At 46.4% G+C, this 21,304-nt stretch overlaps 1 protein-coding gene across 4 annotated transcripts in view; it reads right to left on the bottom strand.

Moving 5' to 3' along the window:
* Window positions 1-2,143: 2,143 nt before the first annotated feature.
* Window positions 2,144-21,304, bottom strand: part of AGXT2 (alanine--glyoxylate aminotransferase 2) — a 32,431-nt gene continuing 13,270 nt past the window's right edge. For 3 of the 4 annotated variants that reach the window (XM_045787227.2, XM_045787228.2, XM_045787229.2), the window contains exons 6-14: window positions 21,206-21,299; window positions 20,459-20,552; window positions 16,627-16,727; window positions 15,856-15,948; window positions 12,956-13,088; window positions 11,636-11,727; window positions 9,959-10,108; window positions 6,527-6,625; window positions 2,144-2,852 (exon numbers count right to left, since the gene is read on the bottom strand). In XM_045787227.2, the coding sequence (XP_045643183.2) occupies window positions 2,745-2,852; window positions 6,527-6,625; window positions 9,959-10,108; window positions 11,636-11,727; window positions 12,956-13,088; window positions 15,856-15,948; window positions 16,627-16,727; window positions 20,459-20,552; window positions 21,206-21,299 (964 nt within the window). In that variant the 3' untranslated portion in view covers window positions 2,144-2,744. The remainder of the gene's footprint in view (window positions 2,853-6,526; window positions 6,626-9,958; window positions 10,109-11,635; window positions 11,728-12,955; window positions 13,089-15,855; window positions 15,949-16,626; window positions 16,728-20,458; window positions 20,553-21,205; window positions 21,300-21,304) is intronic. The other variant, XM_087867943.1, reaches the window with a different exon arrangement.

The following is a 21,304-nucleotide window of genomic DNA, read 5'->3' as shown; positions in this document are numbered from 1 at the left end:
TGGACAATAAGGAACTCTCAAAGGAGTCAGGAGATGAGAGATGTGATCGTATTTATTGTTTAAGTAAGTGACTCTGGTATCAGTGCAGAGAATGGATTGGGAAGAAGTCCAGAATGCCAGTTAGGAGGTAGTTTAAATAGTTTAGAAGAGATGACGATGGCCCAAGTTAAGGCAGTTGGGTGTAAATGGACATACTGGAAAAACAATGTTGGAGAATGTATTCATGAGACTTAGTCATAGGAAGGGCAAAAAGATAACTTGGAGGAAAATAGTGCCCTGAACTGTGAGCCCGAGACAAAAAGTTACCCTCAATCCAGAAAGGGTTCCTTGGAGGAGAGATATTCAGATATGCTGAATTTTAAGTGTCCTTGCGACATCCAAACGAAGGTGTCCAGACGGCTAGAATCTTGGGGCTGGGGCTCAGAAGACAGGTTGAGACTGAAGATGAATATTTGGAAGTCATCAGCATAGCCAGGACAGCTGAGATTCCCAAAGTAGATGAGGTTACTTAGAGGAGAGAGTGTAGCATGGAAGAAGTGATGGCCCAGGACAGGCCCAGGACAGAACCTTGTAGTTGAGGAGATGCCAGGAAAAAGACGGAGAAGGAGCCATCGGAGATAGAAGGACCACGTTGCCGAAGCCAAGGGAATCATATTCAAGAAGGAGCAGTTGTTTAGGAAGAACATTCAGGGGTGCCTGGGTGGCTCAGTGGGTTAAGCGCATGTCTTCAGCTCAGGTCATGATCCTGGGATCCTGGGATAAGGCCCCACATCGGGATCCCTACTCAGTGGGGAACCTGCTTCTCTCTCCCTCTGACGCTTCCCCTGCTTGTGCTCTCTCTCTCTCACTCTCTCAAATAAATAAAGGGGAAAAAAAGAAAGAACATTCAAAGGAAACATTAAGTTTTGGTCATAAGGAAGTCATTGATGGCCTCTTGACAAGGCAGTTTCCAAGGAATGAGAGGCAGGAGTGAGATCCTAGTTGTCGAGACATGGGCAGGAAGCGAGGAAGGATCGCTGAAGTACAAATACTGCTCTTGGGAGATTCTGTAGTAAAAGGAAGAGGAGAAATGTAGCTTGAAGGGAAGAATCTCTATTTGCATAGTTTAAAGTGCTTTTACATTCATTAACTTACTTGATTCCCAACACAACTCAGGAGGTAGGAAGGGCAAGCATTGAAAAGCCTGGGAACAAAATGGGCTTTAAAAATTGGTTAGAAGGCTCACCCAAGGTTATCTAGAGCAAATAAGTGGTGGAAGAACTGAACTTAGAATTCAGATCATTTGGCTCTCAATTCAATGATCGTTCCCCTTGTCAAAACAGAGCACTTCTGAACTGTTGGCTGTTTGGAAACTGGGTCCTGGAGGGCATTGAGCTCCTTGTTAAAGGGGTTTCAATCTTATCCAGGGTGCAATGGGGAGCAACTGGAAGGTTTTGCACAAGGGAATGCCATGTTTAAGTCAATGCCCATGGGAGACAAATTTGGCAGCGAGGTATAGGATAGGTTAGTGGAACAGACACCCCAGGGAGGAGGCCATGAGAACATGGCATCCAGCTCGACACAGCTCACATCTCACTGCATGCTGAGAAAGCTGTTTCGCTTTCAGTTCTGTGGACTGTCTTCTGTTTGTGTTTAAGGAGAGGGTATCAATTTGCCTGTAGTTTTGACACCCTTCAAATACTCTCTAATCTCCCCTTTGAACAAAGAACAAGATGTTCCCTCAGACTGGGAACATCTGCAAGAAATTGCGTCTTGCTAGAACTGAATTACATTGGTTTGTGTTCATTTTATTTGTATGATTACTTTCCAGTATGACAAGAAGTACTGATTTCCCACTTATTACTACCATAGAAAGGTTACTATCAAATACGTCTAAGTAAAACAAGTTAAATTAAGGAAAAATATTAAGTCAATTCTAAGATGGGTGGTATATACATATGGGGAAGAAAACGCTAAGAAATGTGCATTCTAGTGACTAAAGTTTGGAAAATTCTGGCCTTGGAGGCTATTGCAATAAAAGTAACAAGGGTTTAGTTCAGGGTGGGGTGATGGAAGTCGGAATCGAGAAGAAGGCCCTGATAGATATTTTAAGGGAGTTAAAAAAGAAGGGGACAGTTATTTTCTGCATCATTTCTTAGGATGCTTATGGTTGAAATCATAGTAAGCTTTAATCAAAGAGGCTGTGCAATACACAGAATTTATTATCTGATAACAAGAAGCTCCAAGGATTGGTTAAGTCAGAGGCTCATTGACATTACTAAGGACTCAGCTTCCTTCTACCTTTCAACCCCAGCAAAGAAGCTTTCTCTTCGTGGCCTCAAAATGGCTGACATGATGTGAGCATGACCTATGACGATCTGTGCAAGAAGACATGTCTTCTGGTGATGAAGAATGAAGAATAAAGAAACCTTCACCTGAAGGCACCTCCACCAAAATATTTTTCTTCAGGATTCGTTGTCCCAAAATATGTCACATGTCATGCATAAGCCAATCGCTGACAGGGGGAACTAAATGACCCTAACTAACCTAGAATAATTAGGATTTATTCTCTGAGCTAGGGATAAAGATCCGTTCTTGAAGGATGGATTTCTCAAGATAATGGGGGCTCTGGTAACACATTTGCTGGTAGGCAGTCAACCACGTCCCATACAACTTAATACTAATTATCTGATTGAATTCCTCAAATTAACCCTTGAACGTAAGTGGGAAGTTCTTGAAGCTTATGGTTTTTCTTTTCAAACATTTTATTTAGCTCTTCTCTCTATGTGTTGGATTAAGGCAGACCGAAATACTTCCACTGCAAAACGAACGTCTGGTTTACTGATGCACAGCGAGGGCGCGATGCGGAATGTCTGAGGAGACAAAGGAAAACAGAGCAACGGATCATCACATTGAATCAAACATAACTTCGAGAGAATGCACTAAGCGAAGGCTCTTAAACCTTATTTTTATGACATGTCTTATATTTCCCTCCTGGGTTGGTCTCCTCCCTCCCCAGTGCTGTACCCAGTCCATTCACCTTCTAGGTCTCCTAACAATTCTGGTACCATCTGGCTCTGCCCGTCTTCCTTTTTGCCATCTGTTCACCTCCTGGTCTTTCCACCACCTTCACTGAGGTCTTGGGCCCCTATCTACACCTCATCTCTGCGGGTACCGAGGGTGCCCTCCATGTCAAGGTATACAACCCTCCAAAATAGCTTCTCGGTTTCCTGAGGGCCACGACTCCCAGAACCTTCATCTCTGCTCCTCTGCATCCATCCCCCCACCCCCACCCCAAGGCCGGCTCCACGAGCCTCCTCTTCACCAGGAACGATCCAATTTCGGATTTTTGGATTCCCACCACATCTGCCCTTTCCGTGAAAACTGCAATCTCCTCATCCCCCATTGGCTTTCGGGCTGCGGCCCGGCTCCGCGTCTCCCTCCCTCTCCGGCCCGGCCAGCCGCGTCCGGTTGCCGGTGGGCACGACTTTCTCAGCGGGCCGTCCTGCCGCGCGCCCCGCACCCCCTGCCGCTGCACCCACGCCGCAGGTCCCCGCTGGCTCCGCACCGCCCACCCCACGGTGGTAAGCGGGAAGGGTCGGAGCACATCCCGCCACCGCCGGGCGGACGGGCAGACGGACAGAGGGACACCGTTCCAGTTTCAGGCTCCCAACCTCTGCTGGTCCCAACTCTCCCTTGTCCTCGGTCCGCTTCCTTGCCCGTGGGAAACCTTTCCCCTCCCTCCCAGTTCGCTCCCTCAGCTCCCACGCCTCTCCCTCCGTGTCACAGACGACCTTGCCTCCTGCAGCTCAGAAGCTGTCAGGCAAGATCTTTCTAGAAAGGCGTGTGCTCCCGCCTCCAGTTTCACATCCCCGCCTGAAGGGCAGGCGAACCAGGTCTTTCGGATGGAAGTCGGTGCCCTGGGCCCTGGAGCCGCGCCTCGCGTTCGCTCGGGGAAACGTCCCCTCCTCTCGGGGGTCCTCAGCTTCTCGCACCCCCCCTCCCCAAACCTGTAAACAAGCGGACTGAAAGCTCTGCCAACCCAAATCCAAACCACACCGCATCAAAAGCGGACGCCCCCCCCCCCCGCCCCCAGCCACTATACAAAAGCTACCGTCTCTTTTTACCCCAAGGGCCTCGAAGGATGGCCTGGTGCTTATTGGCCATTACTGCTCCCTCTGCGTGGTCCAGCCACACCCTCCCGGCAGGGACTCCGCCTGGGGCGCCGGGGTCCCTCCCTCCCCTCGAACCCCGCCAGCCTCGTGCCTCCGGGCCTTGCTAACTCTCCTCTGTGTGGGCACCTGGCCTCGCCCCGGCCCTGCACATGCAGGTGTGTGTCCGGCGCGCACTGCCTTTCCCGCGGAGACTCCCTTCCCCGAGACGACTCCTCTCGCCACCGAGAGGCCGACGACGCCAACGACCGTGACTTGGCCCCGCTTCCCCCCTCTGAGCTTGTCTGCAGGAACAGATGTCCGGAAACTCCCCAGCCCGAGCAGGCTGCAAGCGGCGCTCATCCTGGCCGTCTCGCAACCGAGTTCGACAGGAGGCGCGGTCCTCCCCGCTCCCTACTCTTCCTGTCCCGGCCTGCGCACTTCACACTTCTGGAGTGTTCCCTGAGTGCCCCTTTATCCGGCTACTGTGGAGTGAGCTCAAACAGCACCATCAGCCAGCCCCACGCCCTTCACTGCCCCCAAAATCGGCCCCTCAGGTTTATTCAAGATCTTCAGAGGACAGACTCCGAAATCCGACTGCCTGAGCTTGGATCCTGGTTCTGCCACTTACTAGCTGTGGGACTTGGCTAATTTACTTAACCTCTCTGTGCCTCTTTCTCTTCACCTGTAAAATTGGAACAATAATAGTACTCATCTTATAGGTTTGTTGAGAGCATTGCATGAGTCAGTGCAAAATGTTTGTAACAGTGCCTGACAAGCATCAAGGTTTTGTATTATTGCCACTCACCGCCTCAAGCCTTATGCTGGCGAGCTTGTAGCCTTTGCTCTCTGCCGGAGCTCTACGCAAGGTAAACAAGGGTTTATCTCACTGAGTAAGGCTCAGCCTAGCTAGGAAGTCTGGGCTAGAAGTCCCTGCTCTTTCCTGCTGTGATACGCCTTTAAAAAGCTGTAGATGAGCTGGATACATTGTATTATAATTTGCTGTTTGTATGCCTTCCTTTCCTGCCAGCTCTGAGAAGGGAGGGACTGATGTTATTTATCATTGCAAGGGCTGCTTAGTGCTTAGCACTTACACTGTTTTCCAGATAACTAAGAAATAACTAAGCAAGTAAACAATTGTTTCGTGTTTTTATAAGTTATAGGATTTTTAATCATTAATTCGTACAGAAAAATATTTGTGACCGGGACTAGAAAAAACTCACAGAGAATGTCCCAGCAAAAGTGCTCATTCTGGTTTTGTTTGAAGTAGGTTTGGTTTGGGCTGGGAGAGTTTTAAGCCTATTTCTTAACAGGGTGAGGGGAAGTTGAGGAAAAGTTACAGATACAAGAGAACGCAAGGATGTCCCCTTGAACAAAGGTAGAGTGTCAGCAGTCAAGGGCACGGGTCGATGATCTAAATCTGAATAGGAGAGACACCTCATTCCCTGAATCTTCAGGAAAGGAAGTAAGTAACGGATGTGGGGACAGATGAGTTGACACAGAGATCTTATTTAAGAGCTTCTGTGTCCCTGAGAAGTAGGAGGCGAGAGCGTTCACTGGACTCGAGTACGGGGCAGGAACGGAGCAAGGAAACCGGGAAGAAGGACTGACATTTAAAATGGGAAAGAAAGATGACAAAGGACAAGAACAAATTAGGGGAGGAGCAGAAGCTACCCTAAATCTCACGTGTCCGCCCTGGAACCACTTCAGGGTGAGGGTGCTGCGGCGTGACCGATCTGGGGAGAGGGCTTCCCCAGCAGCCGCAGCGCGCCCACAGGCCAGGGCCGCACCAGGACCACGCCTTCCCGGGGCTACAGCTGGCCTTCCCGGGGGGGAGCCGGGAGAGCGGACTCTGCAGCTTCCGGCCTGAGGCTGAAGGGCACTGGGAGTGGCTCATTCTGAGATCTCACTAGGGACCCCGCCAGGGTGGTCTCCCACCCCTCCTGCAGGGTCACCCCGGCCTGTCGGCACTGTTACGTCCCTCCTGGCCACAGTGGCCACTATGTCCCAGCAGGGTGAGGGTCCTCAAGTCAGAGCCCAGGGCTCAGTTAAGAACGACTAGAATTGCTTTCACAGGGTTAGAACTAATTCATGCATGAGAGAAATTAGTTATTGCATGATTGTGATGACTCTACTGTGACCTATACTGTAAATTCTCTGCTTTGTACATCTCTTCTTATGCCTTGTTGGACGGTCCTCCTAGAGCGGCGGTAACTAAACCATTTGAACACAGCGCCCCCTCGTGGTCCTCAGGCATCACTGCACCCTTTTCGTGAAAAGACCTGAGCATTATGCCCAGAGGAAGTGGGGCTGGGTCTTGAAGAAAAGAGACCAGCACTGGGCTCCCAGGGAGACGCCTACCTAAAGGGATAGGGAGAGACCAGCCTTTCTCTCACCTGAGCAAAAATGCCGCCTCTGCCAATTAGAAGCCCCATGCGTTTGCAGTTGTCATGGATTTCACCGACTTCTTCCCGGGAAAGAGGCTCGCAGCTCACCTGCAAATACATTTAAAATATATTTTCTATTTGGGTTTGAATTGTTAAGGACGTTTTTTCCAACAGAGAAAAAAAAAGCAACTTGAGCAATCAGTGCTCTTCTCTCCCTCTCAATCTCTGTCTCCTCACTGTAATTGAATACAGCTATGAGAAAAATAAAGCTGTTAATTGCTGGATGGAATTTTTTTGGGGGGGTGGTGTTATTAAAAATATTTGTTTTTATCCCAATTCATCCCAAATTCCTAAAGAAAAAATTAAGTTGAATGCAGATTGCCAGTGAATCTTTGGCTCTGCTAATGGTTATCCTGGGAATTTGGTTCTTTCTTAGCTAAATTTGGAGTCGGCTTTATTGATGTGGTAATTCTCAACTGTTCACTTTGTTTTGTTCATATAAAGGGCTCATTTCAAAGCCCAGGAAATGGCTCCAAAGTTACACAAGGGCATGAACAATCCCAGGCTTTCCCTGGGCCACAGCACGCCCAGGCAGCTGGGGTGGCGCCGGCTGTCCTCATCTCCTTGGCTTGCAGAATTTGCTCTTTCTCCCCCAAGACTTAATCCTCCAGGGTTAAGAAAGGTAAGCACTTTCGGGGGCGGGCGGAGGCTGTTTCAGGTTACCAAGCATCTGAGGTTGGTCTCTCCCTGGGAGTCCAGACATGCCACTACCCATTTGGTGGCACTGGGCTGGGGGCTGGGCCCTTTCTGTATGTCTCCTCTCTTCCCAGCCTAAGTACAGATGCCTCCCTCTGACTTAGTCATTTCAAGCCTGACAGTGTGTCTGCATGATGCGGAAGCCTTTCCGAACTACAGACATTTGGGGCTCAGGCTTGGCCTATGGACCTCCCAGAGATGTTCGCATTTTTGTCTGTCTTAAAGCTTTGAGATAAGGAAAATAATATTCAGACGTTCAGACTGCTGGATATTGAGCACCTGGGACGGGGGGACGAGACTAGGATCTTCTCACTGGTCCTAACATGTCATCGCGCATTCCTGCTTGCCGCTGACGTTCTCATCTACGGGGAAGACTAAACTATGATGAAATAATTGAAATAAACTGTGAGAGCCGTCAAGTGGTCAGATATGGTGTGGACATAGTGAGAGGTCAGGGGGCACTCAGCACCCCCTGCAAAGGTTTCCCGTGGGGAAGTTGAGTTGGTGGGGTCTTGCTGGATAGGCAGGGGCTGGGCCGGTGGAGTTTGGCCTCACTCGGGACGGGGCCAGCACCCTCCCTGCATCCTTGCCCGTTTTATCATCCCCTGGCCTCAACTGTGGTGACTAATTGAACATGTACGCATTCCTCAGAGAAAAGCCCGGCTGAAACTCTGAGGCACAGCCGCAGGCCCGCTGCCCAGGCCCTGTGCTCAAGCCTGTGTCCCAGCCGCTTGATAATCCGTGCGCCCGTCCCTAACCGACCTCCTGGTGGGTGTGTAATGTCGCTTCATGTTTACTGTTTTTTGTCCTCCCTGCCCCATAAATCTGCATTTAAATGAAAGTAATCCATGGTTATTGAGAAGAAAGCCTTAAACTGAAATGGAGGTCCATAAAGTAAAATGGCAAGTTTCCTCTCCCCGAGTCTTACTCCTGGGTTCACCTCCTGTTGATAATTTCATGTGAACCAGACACTTTTCTATGTGTGCAAATACATCTATATGCATATTTAGAAAAATGAGTCATACTCTATAATGTTTTCCAAGTTTCTTTTAACAATTTACAATGTCTGTTGGAAATCTTTCCAGGTCATTGTATTTGGGCCTCACCTTCTTAAAGCTTACCTGCTATTTCATAGTTCGTTGGTAATTTGTTTAATCATCTATTGTTGGACATTTATGCTGTTTCCAATTTTTTGTGATTATAAACAATTCCATAAACAGCCCTGCTCATCTATAGCTTTCAAACTTCTATGAGTATTTGTTTCAGACATATTTCTAGAAGTGGAATTGCTCGGTCAAATGCATACCTTTTAAATGTTGATAGATACAGACCAATTGCTTTCTAAAGGGCTGTACCAACATATGTCCTCACCAACAGCAGATGCTGATGTTTAATCATGACGGATGAAGTCCTGACGAACATTTTGTTCGTGTGTCTCTGAGCACGCAGCAGCTGGGTTTAGAACAGTGGGAAAGAGAGGAACCCCTCCTCTCTCCTTGAGTTTTCCTTTGTGGAGTCTGGACTTGGACGTGTAGATATCTTTGGGGGAGTTCCTGGGTTGGGGCCTAGGATGGACTCTTCTGGGCTTTAAAATTGGGCCACAAGCTGAAGATAAGCATTTGTGGCTTGTGAGCCAGAGGACCTAGTCTCATGTTCCTCTTATTCTGCTGTTGTCTTGTCTTAGCTTTAATATCTTGCTTAAGCATTCTAGCTTTGTATTGGCTCTGCTGTGTGGCATTAACGGGAGAGACATGGTCTGGTCTGAGTCCTAAAATAATTGAGCATCAACCCTCCTAAACTAGGATGCTGTGTTCAGATCAAATAGCAAGAAGCCGCTTAAGAGAAAGCTGGACAGGAGTTAGGATGAAGGGGTTAGTCTGACTCGTCACCATGGTGCCAACATTCTCTCCCTGTTGCTCCCCTTAGCGGGTCTAGGCTTCGCTTTTATGGAGGAGAGGGACATGGGCTGCAGGAGCAGCCATGGAGACACAGGGAAGGATTTGAGAGATGTGTCGAAGAAGGATCAACAGGACTTGGCACTAGAAACAAGGGAGAGGAGTTACAGGCTATTTTCTGGTCTGGAGCCTGGGTAATTGGGAGAACCATGGAGGGTGAGAAACAGGAACAGTGAACTTGGAGGAATAACTGGTTTGGGGGAAAATGCCAAGTTCAATTGTTGTCGTATTGAGTTTGAGGTCACAGTGGGAAATGTCATCAGAAAGTCACACTGTGCCTGGTTACTTGGGAGACTGAAAAATATCCACAGACAGATACAAAATGCTGTAGATTCTTAATGTCCTCGCCCCAAACCATCAGCACAACTCTCTCCTGGCCTTCTCCCTTACTTCCATGAGCTCTCTGGGCCACCTGCTGCTCCCCAAATAACTTCTTCCCTTCCCCATATGTCTAATTCTAAATATTCAGTCATCACCAATGTTCTGGGCCTTGAGTGGCAGGAAAAAATGTCAGCTCCCTGTTCCAAATGCCCTCCCTCACTCCTCTGGAGCTCTTGACGACCTGCTAGCGTTTGGCACTCCCTACTATCTCTGCTGGGCTCTGCTGAGCCTCGCTGGCCTGTGTGCTCTCTGCCTGAGAATGAATGAAGTGGTCTTGTAGCTCATGCTTCCGACTTTAATTCTTCCCAACCCCAAGAAGTCACAGAGAGTACAGCAGATCAGAACCTACCTTATCCTTCACCATTTCTATTCCTATCATGAGGCCTTTGCCTCGGACATCTCCGACAATCTCAAATTCATCGCGCAGCTCCGCAAACTTCTGTAGCATGTAGGTGCCAACTTCTTGACTGTTTTCCTGTAGATTTTCTTCTTTAATCACCTGTTTAGAGAAAGTTCCGAATGGTCTTGCATTAAAAAAAAAAAGTTCTAATATTGACTGAGAAACACAGAGAGGTAAATTTATATGACCTTCTTTACAGAAACTTGACCGGACACTTGGAACCCAAAGTCTAATGTGACCATGCTCTGTACTACGAAAAGCTTTGCTGTAAGGAGACAAAGAGGCTTGGTCTGAGGGATACTTTCCCCAAACCCTCCTCATCTTCAGGGGTGATTAAAAATTTAGGAAAGGATAAAAGACACGTCTCAATGCAGTCTGTAACACAGATGCCATAATCCCAGGGTTCATTATTGCCAGTCTCAGCTGAGAAGTAGGATACAGGGGTGAAGAAAACAAATGTTTGGGGGGAAGACCTGTCACAGATTCTCACCCTACTGGAAGCTTACTGACCTATGTTTAGTGGCCCTCAGCCAGACACAGACTGTCATTGCCCACGTGTCCCACCACAGGGCCATGGCTTGTGAGCTGAGGGAAGGCCCATGTGGGCCCAGAGCCAGGGCCCTGAAGATGCAAAAAAAATTTTCACCTACTTCCACTCACGGCAGAGACCTGTGATTCTTGGCGACTACACACACTACACTACATTTATATTTAGCTGATAATAATTGCATGGCTTCACGACTTGAGACCTGTTCGTTCACCTACATCCCCTCTATCTGGTTGAGGTGACATAACACTTAAAAAAAGTTGGCCATGTCTACAAAATGAAGTAAATGACACATTCCTACCCACGCTTTTCATTTTGTGATTTTATCATATTTGAAGATACTTTTTAATCAGCAAGGGAAGCTTTTACTTAATTATTTTTATTTAAAAATACTCAAAATTTTTTGAATGGGTGAATCATGTGCTTTGTTCAAAAATCAGAATGCATGAAAATGTACGCAGTAGAATGATCCTCGCTGATCCCTGTCCCCCAGCTGCCAAGTTTCCCTCCCCACGAACAACCACAGTGAGTTGTTTCTTGGACATTCTTCCAGTAATACCCTGCACTTACTTAAGCAAATGCTCTCCTGCACATTAGCAAGGGCGTTGAGCAGAGGAGACACCAGGGAAATTCAGGGAGTGGGGCTGAACCACGGCTGAATTACCTCCTTGGTCCCACTGAACTCAGTTTCTCTCTATGACTGTACAACAAAAGGGGGGAAGAACATAAAGGACAGGCCACAATTAACCTGAATCCAAGGACAGCAGTTGGTGACTGTCCATCACACACGACTCAAATGAAGAAGGAATCTCAGTGCTCGCAGCTCGCGACCTTTTCTTCTACTTCCCATGCATGTGAGGTTTCTTATAAATTATTTTGTGTCTAATACTTCAAGCACCCAAAGTAGATCTTTAAAAAGAGGTGAAAGGGCAGAATAGCAACTGGAAATCTAACTTAAATTCATGGACTAGTAATTACCGTTTCACTCGAATAACGTGATGGGGGTTGGATGATGTGTGTGGGTCTTGAAGTAGCCATTTTGTGAAATGAAGGATGTTAACATGGCTGCTGGAACATACCTCGAGCACCGCTGACCCAATGGCACAGGCCATAGGGTTCCCTCCAAAGGTGTTGAAGTGCAAAAGGCGTGTAGCCAGAGACTTGGCAATCTCTAGGGGGAGAAAATGAAAGGTGGACAGAGAGTGAGACCTTCTTATCTGTAATCTCCCATCACACCATTTGAATTATATTGACTTTGGTGTTGTATTAAAAATATATTTCATGGCATCGTACCCAATTCATTCTTCATTCAGCTTACAGCTGAGATTTGCAAAAACTGGTTTTTTGTTTTTGTTTTTTTACCTGAAACCTACATCACTTGAGGAGATAAGGAAGTACAGAGAGGCCGATGCTATGGTTAAGATTTACAGAAGCAACATGACCAGATTCCTGTAGGCAAAGATCAACTGACCAAGGACAAAGAAGTTACAAGACCTTTCTCAGATGTCCACAGACATGGGTCACCTTTGTCTCCAAACCTCTTGTGCTTCCTCCTTTCTCCAACAAACAAGGAGTTTGGGCTTCCTGCCCAGGGGAGATGCTTCTTTAAGATGATCGTCTGCCATCTCCTTGGTTTGCTGGCTTTCCTGACCCCAACATCTCGCCTCTCAAATTACTGGCCTGTCGTGTGGCGAGCGGAGGGAGCTTGGACTCGGTAGCATATCTTTATTCATTCAATGAAAACATTGAACCATCAGAGCACTTAATTATCCTTTAGTACCTCTGAAGTGTGCTTACTACTGGTGGGAAGAAAAAACAATTTAAAGATTTTTAACCATAATTGGTTCATCAAAATCCTTTTCTGTAAAACCTCACTAAAACTGAATAGGGGTTTATTCTCATGTTCATTTTATGGAATATTCTGGCTAAATGAGATATATTGTATTCGGCTGTTTTGTTGATGAGTCAGAAACAGAGAAAACTGTCCACTCTGGACCTTGAGTTTATAACGTATTGGAATAGCAAGGCCAAGTAAGAGTCTCCCTTCAGAATATGATTCCCTTGGAAATTTCACAGTTAGCTTCAGGTTGATTAAAAGGGATCTCTTATGTGGGTTCTGTTTCTGTGGCACAATTTCCTATACCTTGCTGGAGTGTGAGAACCCTGCATTTCATCGTGGGCATGGGAGTATTAGTCTTCCCTGCAGCAAGAGCAAACAGGGCTGGCTTTCTTCCATCTCTTCCACAATCTGGCAGACTGTCTCGCTTTATCATTACTTAGGAAATGCATGTATAGTTCCTGTCACTGTCTTCAACCCACACAAGTTCCAAAACATCTGTTTTCTACCATCACCGATGCAAGAGGCCCAGAAGCAAATGCAACCTGCCCGTAGGCCCTACCTGGAGTTGTCGCAACTGCTGCCATGGGAAAGCCGTTCCCAATCCCTTTAGCCATGGTGACAATGTCTGGCAGGACGCCATGGGTTTGAAAGCCCCAGAAGTGAGAGCCTAGCCTTCCAAATCCTGTCTGCACCTGATGGAAACAAATCCAGACTCATTGGAAACCTTTCAAAGATGGCTTTTCTGACTGTGTGCGCTTCCCCTTCCCCCTCTTCCTTTTCAAAGCCATCACTGCCAGTCATCAGCATCGCCATCCTTGTACGATCATGGGCACAGCACTTAATTTGTGTCTGAGCTTTTAGTTACCAGATACCATTTACTAGCCTTGTGGGATTTTAGATATATTTCTGGAGTCCTCTGAACCTATGTTAACTCTGTTAAGTAGAAATGGTAATAGTAATACATCACGGGGCTGCTGTAAGGGTCATATAAATAATGCACATGGAAGGAACATTCTGGTTAGCAATCCTTAATAAGGATCTTCAGTGTGTAAGGCAGCAGAGGAGAAGCTGCTTCTGCCCGGCTGGACGAAACAGGAGTTACAGGGAGTGGATTGGGGCTGGTATGGCTGTGGCCCAGCCTGCATAGACTAGTCATTCTCTTCCCTGAGATCTCCTTTCCTTCCTGAGACTTATGTCCTGAGATGATCCAGGTAAGCCAGTTAAATCAGGATTGAACTAAATTCACTTTAGTTTATTTGTGCATGCTTTTTCCCTCTTTCTAGAAGACACTCTCCCTGCTTCTTTATCTCACTAACTCCTCTTGTCCTTCAAAACATAGCTTCATCATCATTTGGTCTAAGATTTTCCTGAGCTCTAGTAGGGCTCCCCCTCAAGGCCCCTAGGCATGCTGCCATCAGGACCTCTCACCTTGGACGACTGTCACCACTGTATGTGTCTGATGACAGGGACTGTATCTTATTCCTCTCTTTCTCCACAACACCTGGCAAATGCCTGATAAACGTCGGTGCTTAGCAAGTAGAATGAATACGAAAGTAGCCGAAGTGTGTAACTGAATAAAGCCACACAGACGTCTCTGTGCAAATTTCTACCAGAGCCTTTCTGGTAAAGTTTCCTTGAAATAATTACAATGGGGGATACCTTACAGAATTGTTACTATATCTACCTTATAGATAGTTCTAGCAATTCTTATCTTCACTTAGTCATTAGGACAATCCTTCTTAAGGTCCCCCTGTGTTACGCAGTTTCTAATTACGTCCTTGAAAGTGATAAAACTGGGGCACCTGGGTGGCTCTGTCAGTTGGCCGGCTGACTCTTGATTTTGGCCGCGGTTGCGATCTTGGGCTCCTAGGATTGAGTCCCGTGTGGGGCTCCTTGCTCAGCGGGGAGTCTGCTTGAGATTCTCTCTCCCTCTGCCTCTCCCCCACACTCACGCACTCGCTCGCTCTCTCTCTAAAATAAATAAATTAAAAAAAAACAGCAATAAAACCACCTATCTTAGAAAATTCTGAAACTCATATATTTTAAAAATTTAATCTACTTTCTCTCATTGGTCCAACCGTGGCAGCTTCACTACGTGCTGATTCCAAAGGTTGAATTTGATTCTCTCACTGACATAGCAAATTGTAAACTAACAGAATATACTTTTCTTCTTTTTTTACTAGCAGTTAACTTTCTTCAGGACTTTGATTGGTTTGCGTTCTCTGAACTCCCAGAGGCAGGTTGGAGAAGGGGGGCTGGGCTAGCCCTCGCTTGTGTGTGCAGCGCTCTGGGGCCATCTAGGTCTGGGGGTACCAGACACCCGGCTGCACATGAGGAAATTGCAAAAACAATTTTGCAGAGGGGACAGCCCAAAGACTGCTTTGGGGAACGTTTAGCTGAGGAAAATGTTCAGGTGAAGACAGCAGGACTGAAACTGGTGTGAAACATACTCACAAGCTCCCCGCCTGCTCTTCGTGGGTCTAACCACTTGTTAGTAGAATCATGACTGGTCAGCCAGGAATGAGCCGGGAGCACTCCGTGGTCCTGGCGACCACCCTCTGGTCCTTTGACCTCTATTACTATTTTCGGTAGACAGAAGACTGTTGTCTTTGATATATTCTAATATGAGGTGTGATTATGATGAAACAGGCTAAAGCTCACAGAGCCAATGAATTTGGTTCCCTTCCGAGTGTCCCCTTGGAGGTACTTATGCTTATTGTACTAATGCTGCCTTAACTCAAGCTATTTTAGAATTTTTTTGGAACTAGTTTTTAAATATCTGTAATGGTGGCCCTCTTCTCTCTTAAAGACTGCATTTCTTTTCTTTTCTTTTTTTTTTAGGGGGGGAGGGGCAGAGGGAGAACAAGAGAGAATCCGAAGCATGCTCCATGCCCAGCGCAGAGCGTGAGCGGGGGCTTGATCTCAAGATGCTAAAATCGTGACCCGACTGGAAATCAAGAGTCAGACACTTAACCGACTGAGCCACCCAGGCGCCCTGTGCATTTTTTTTTCTTTTAATATCTTTTCCAAACCAGTTTTGTTAGTAAGGTAAGATGATTGCTGCCAGGCTGTTTAATACTGTTTTGGCAAAATTAGGATGAAAACTTGGTTATGAGATTAAATTTCCTATGTGGCTTTTGAGCTGCCCCTGCCTGACACAATCCCCAAATGGGAAGGTTAAAAAGTGCCTCGGGTCAGGACAGCGTCATCTGTGCCCGCTAGCCACTCATTTGATAGACTCCAATTTGGATATTTAAGTTCTGTTGTGCTTGTTAAATGGACCAACTAGCCCACTAACCAACCACTCAACTAGCAAAGTCTTCATTAATTCATACCCACATCCTGTAATTCCCACAGCAGATGCTTTTGTTTTGGATTGCGGAGGAAGATTTGAAGAAGTTTCTCCCTGTGCCTTTCCTGTCCGGCTCCCTACACCACACCTGTTCCACAGCTGCTCACCTCATCCGAGACGCACACGCCTCCCCGCTCTCGCACCAGCTCGAAGGCTTCCCCTAGGAACCCCTTCGGGTACTGAACGACTCCATTCACCCCCTGCAAAAGGCCAAACCAGGGAGTCCTGTAAGAACAGCATAGACCTTTGAAACTATTTTAAAAAAAGAAGATAGATCATTATCATCGGTAACATTAGTAATACTAGCAATTTCAATTTTTTTTCCTTCTTTTAAATTTTATTTTAGTATGTTGTGTTAGTCACCATACAGTATATCATTAGTTTTTGTTGTAGTGTTCCATGATTCATTGTTAATACTAGCAACTTTTAAACTGGTCTTTGGAACTATTCCAACTGGGTGAAGAGAGAGGCCATTACTCTATGCCACGCCTTTTGGGAAAAGGACGCAAATGCTTATTCTCTTCTGACATTAGAAACAAAGTGGATTAAGGGGATTTGGTAATATTGAAGAAAGGCTCCCCCTGACAGTGTGGGTATGCAGCAACTAAAGTCTGCTGGAGTTTCCTTTTCTTCAGAATTTTAGGAATTCAATAGTTTCATCTATCTGTTCAGCCCAGGAATGCAGGAGATGGTTTTTTGAAGGTCAGTAGAAAATCGGAGGCCCTCTTTTTTCTAGGAGACCAAGAGAATGAATTGAATTTGGAGAGGGACACAGCAATGGTCACGTACATATTTTGGAATTCTCTAGAATGTGTGAGTCAAAACTCTCTGATAATTTAAAAGTCAGCCCAGTTAATGTCTAGGGTCAATATACCCACTTGAATTGGCTCTGCAAAAAATCCAGCAATTGATTTGGCCACAGAAGTGTTCAGAGTATCTTTGAATTGTTCAATATACTGGTCCTTTGCTTGGCAGCAGTCTGCAAAAAAACCCAAGAGCCACAAACAAACAAACAAACAAAACATAGATTCAAAGATGTGAGAATGGCATTCAGTAGAATGGGGGAAATATAGAAAAAAAGAAAATAGGATGAGTAGATTGACTAGAATCCTTAGGATACAGTAAACAGGATATAGAATTCTGAAAGGGGGACATTCTTTTGGAAGAACTTGTACTTAGGTTTGAGCGGAGAGAGTAGGATAGCCATAAAAATGTAAACAAACCACTTCAGTCATTTCCACCTGGGGAAGAAATGGCCCAAAGTATCACTGAGTCTGGAATACAGAGCTATTTCACGCAAGGAAGCCTATCCTCTCAACTGGGTAGATTTAATTCAAATGTAATTGGGGTGTGGATTTAATCTATTTGAAAATAACTCTATTTACCTTTTATTGCCACTTAATTTGATGCCATGGTTTTAAAGCTACAGAGTGTCTCAGTCTTTAGAATTAATAGGTATGTTTCTAGAACAACCAGAATCTGGTCTGAAGAGGAATGTACTGGAGCCAGATAACATTGATCCATGGTAGCAAGGGAGAGGAAGGCTTCTCTGGAATACCAAGGGTCCCGGATCGACTGCATCCATACATGATCGAACCTTCAGAATTTTTATCCTAGCCTCTAATTTGATTCTAAACACCACCCCACAGTTTCTGAACTGAAGCCCATCTCCATGGACAGCAGAGAGGGTGCAGAGGGAGGTGTGGACGTGACAGGGCCCCAGCCCCAATGACAGTGACTGCACCTGCCGTCCTAGCACTTGTTTGGATTCGTGGAGGTAGTCCTAGCTCCCTGGCCCCAAACATATTTTAAGGTACATGTGATATTTGGGAAAGCTTGCTTGACCGGGGTACCTGACATCATTGTTAGTTGGAGTTGGGGGTTGGCAGTGTGAGGCAGGAAGTAATGAAAAGGGTATCAAACCCAGAAAGCACGTTTTTAGCGTCGCTTAAGTTGTGTGATGATCAGAATATACTAGACGAATAAATCTATGCCTCTCAAGACTGGATTTTAAAATTTTTAGTAAGAAAGGAAGAGAAAACAACCAAAGATGACTCTTAAGGGGGGATCATCTGTCCAAAAGATACAATGTGGAAATTTAGCAAGCCGAGCTGTAACTGGAGAGGTCAAAGTGTGGAGCAAAATCAACCCTAACGGCTTAAATTTGGACAAAACTAAACCGAGAGAAGGTTTTGCTTAAAGCTGTGATAGACCTTTCATGATTTGTCCCCTGCTGCCCACGGGTTCAGTGATGAGAGGGGTCACCTGCTGTAATCAGTTTCTTATTTCATTTCCCATTTCCCATTTCCTTCCTGAGCTCATTGCTCTCACTCCAGGTCAGGCTGCTTCTGGAGAGAGACGGGGTGCAGCGGCGTCACCATGGCAACAGCAAGGGTGTAAAGAGCGGATGTTCTCCTGGATACCATGCGAGCAACAGGGTAGAGATGGAAGAGCTGTTATCTTAGCTGCTAGTATGGAAACAGTTAAATGCAGTGAAAGGCCAAGAAAGAACAATTCTTAAGGAAAAGGAAACTCATTTTGCAAAAGGTGAAGAAGAATGACATGATCGGTACGAGATCTGGGGCGTTGAGGGGCAGTGGGCGTTAGGAGGTGAATGTTATCACGGGTGACATGTGAAATTCAGGCTATGGAATGAACACTTGGAAAGACAAAATCCGAACAAAAGGATAGAGGAAGGTAAGGAAATCTCCCACAGCAACAGCTAGCTCAGGCTCACAACCTGGACCCCTGCTTATGCCCATGCGGACGGCCATGATGGAGTCCGGAGGTGAAAGATCTTCTACCAAGATTGGCACCTGTATGCACCCAGTGAAGGAACCCTAAGAGGAATTGAGAACTGGAATCTTCTACACTCAAAGTGCTTTACACGCTGGCTTGCTTTTGCAAACCTATGAATCCGCCTTTTTACAACAAAGACCAAACACTTCTCAGCTCCCCAAAGCCCCGGAGGAGGCTGAAGTCCTTTTGTACTCCTATCCCATTTAAATATATATCAGCCATGTCTCTTGAACATATGAATTAAGGAAACAGCTGACTTCAGATATGCCAAAGACAACAGTTTACAGAAGCAGAAATGTAGGTCCATCACTATCATTTAGTCTCCAGATGCCACTAGAGAGATGACCATGGGGTTCTAGCATTGTCATGTTGGCCTAGAGCTGAGAAGGTCTCAAAGAGGGAGGAGGCAGAGAGGATGGACAGAGAGGGACCCAGAGTGGGGAGGGAAGGCAACAGTCATCTCTTAAGTGCTTCTGCCTGCCAGGCTCTGAGTTCATGGTTTTGTGGTCAGAGTGAAGTCTATGAGGTACATGAAACTCATTTTAGTTCTTGGTACCATCAAGATAGGATACACAGGTCCGGCTCTACGGGTACGCTTGGCATTGCTACTGTACGCCTTCCTGTACAGAAAGCTCTCTTCTGTTGATCTCACGAAGCCTGGTAATAAGGGACAGGGGGCAGGTACTGCCCTCTGCATCTTGCAAATGACGCAACAGGTAGAGCATTTGATCATAGCTGAATCAGCCGGGGCTGGGAGTGGAATCCAGGTCTCCCGACTTCACGGGTCTCCTCAGTCCTGGCCAGCAGAACGGGAATTATTGTGAAGCCTGGGTTCATCCTCCTGGGATGTCAGTGTGAGCAAGGATGGCCAGAGCCTCGGAGCACTGGTTTGGAGTCAGAAGGCTTGGGGTTAAGTCCTGGCTTTCCAGCCTCCCTGCTGTGGACCTTGGTTTCCTTATTTTTAAAATGGAGAGTCATATGTATATAGCTTTAAATCTCCTTAGAGTTTTAAGTTCTGGGACCACGACATCCTGTTTCAGTGCTCATTCTTGCATCCTCCTGCCTCCATTTTGCCATTATCCCGTCTGAATTTTGAGGAGACTGTGCATTTTCTTCCTTTCAAAGCTGATTTTTTACGACTTCCATTTGCATTCTTTTTCTCAACCCGGTGAGTCCGACTATCCCATCGGCTCTCTTCGGCAGAAGCATTTAGCTCTTCTTCTCGGCACTACCAGGAGCGGCTGCTCAAAGGTCCTGCACTGCGCCGACGAGCACGAGGGGAGACCCGCTGATTAACAAAGAGGAGATCCTACTTCCAAGCCACGTCTCGGGGTCAGAATAGGTAAAGAATGCACATAAAAACGTGCTGGGTAAGGCGAAGCTTTCCTTTTGAGAACGCCTTTAAAACTTTTGCAAGAGATGTCAGCAGCCTTTGGGAGTGGCCTTAAGTTTTGACAGATGCTCTCATTTTGGCTGGCATCCTGGATCCCTGGGGGAGCTTCTCGACTGGCGTTTTGAGTTTGCTAAAAGTATTCTCCCCCCCCCTTCCCCCATTGGGAACTGGTAAACAATTCCACCCGTCTTGTTTTCTTTCAAAATTGATAGCAGAGCTGTTGCTAAAAGAGCTAACAGAGCTCTTTTCATTAAGTACCAAGCGATAGTCCTTTTAGCTTAGCTGAGAGCGTGAGATGCTCTTCCTCACAGCCGGAGAGCCCCGCGGCGCTTGGCATGAGAAGCGTTGATTCCACGGGGGTGGGGGGGTTGGCTTTCTGGTGTTGTTTCCTTTGGCTCTTCCCTTTTCCATTTTTTTCAAACCCGTTCACTTAGGAAGGGTTCAGCCTTTCTCTAGTTTCCTTACCCCTCCCGACCTTCCACCATGCACCTCGCACCTCCCTCCCCGCCCCCTTGAACCTGGTGCACAGCTGCATTTCCTAATTGTTTGCACAGGAGAATCTCGACAGTGGCTTCCTCCCCAGGGGCCACGGAAAACATCTGGGCACATTGTCTGCAAATGACAAAAGACGGAATTTGGCAAAATGGGACGACAAGGTAGCCAATTTGAAGGAGCATGTGATACCGATCAGGGTAAGAGGGCTTCTAAACTTGATACAGAGATTCCTCCTGTGCTCCTCTCCCACTTAGGATGAAACCCAAATATTTTGGTTTGAAAAGATAATTTTTTTCTTAGAAATCAGTTATGGGGGCACTTTACAAAGGAAACTGATTTCAGTGTCCGCTCAAGAGTTTGGTGAGCATGGGCGTCTGAAAGAATAGGAATAATTAGGTATCTGATTCTTTTGCTGAGGTGGGTCTATAGCAAGTGAGAGCAGAAGGTGAGTTCAGGGATGGTTCTGTAGGAATCTGATGCACTCAAGGGTCTGAGAACTAATTTCTATACATTTATTTGTAGTTTACTTGATCTTATTTAAAAGCAAAATAAATTTTAAAAATCTCTATCATGAATTATTACTCAGACTCTGAAGTCCTTTCTAATAAACATTTCCTCCAAGTCGGCTTTGGTTCAACTAAGTCAAATTCAGCCCCTGATTAATGATAGGCTTTATATTCATTTCTAATCCTAGTACCTGGACACTCTGATCAATCATACCATGTACAGAGCAGTCTTTAGAGAAACAACATAAAAATCTCAAAACTCACTGATTGGCAGCCCAACCCACCGGGGAGATCCATCCTGAAGGGCCCTACGTTTGTCAGGCCAAGTGTGTAAGGACTGCACCCGTGGTAGCCTCCTCTGCA

This window comes from Ursus americanus, chromosome 15 (assembly GCF_024610735.1).
Source record: "Ursus americanus isolate L20-20 chromosome 15, mUrsAme1.1.p, whole genome shotgun sequence".
In the NCBI taxonomy this organism is placed as follows: domain Eukaryota; kingdom Metazoa; phylum Chordata; class Mammalia; order Carnivora; family Ursidae; genus Ursus; species Ursus americanus.
This window is presented reverse-complemented; position numbering and strand designations above follow the sequence as displayed.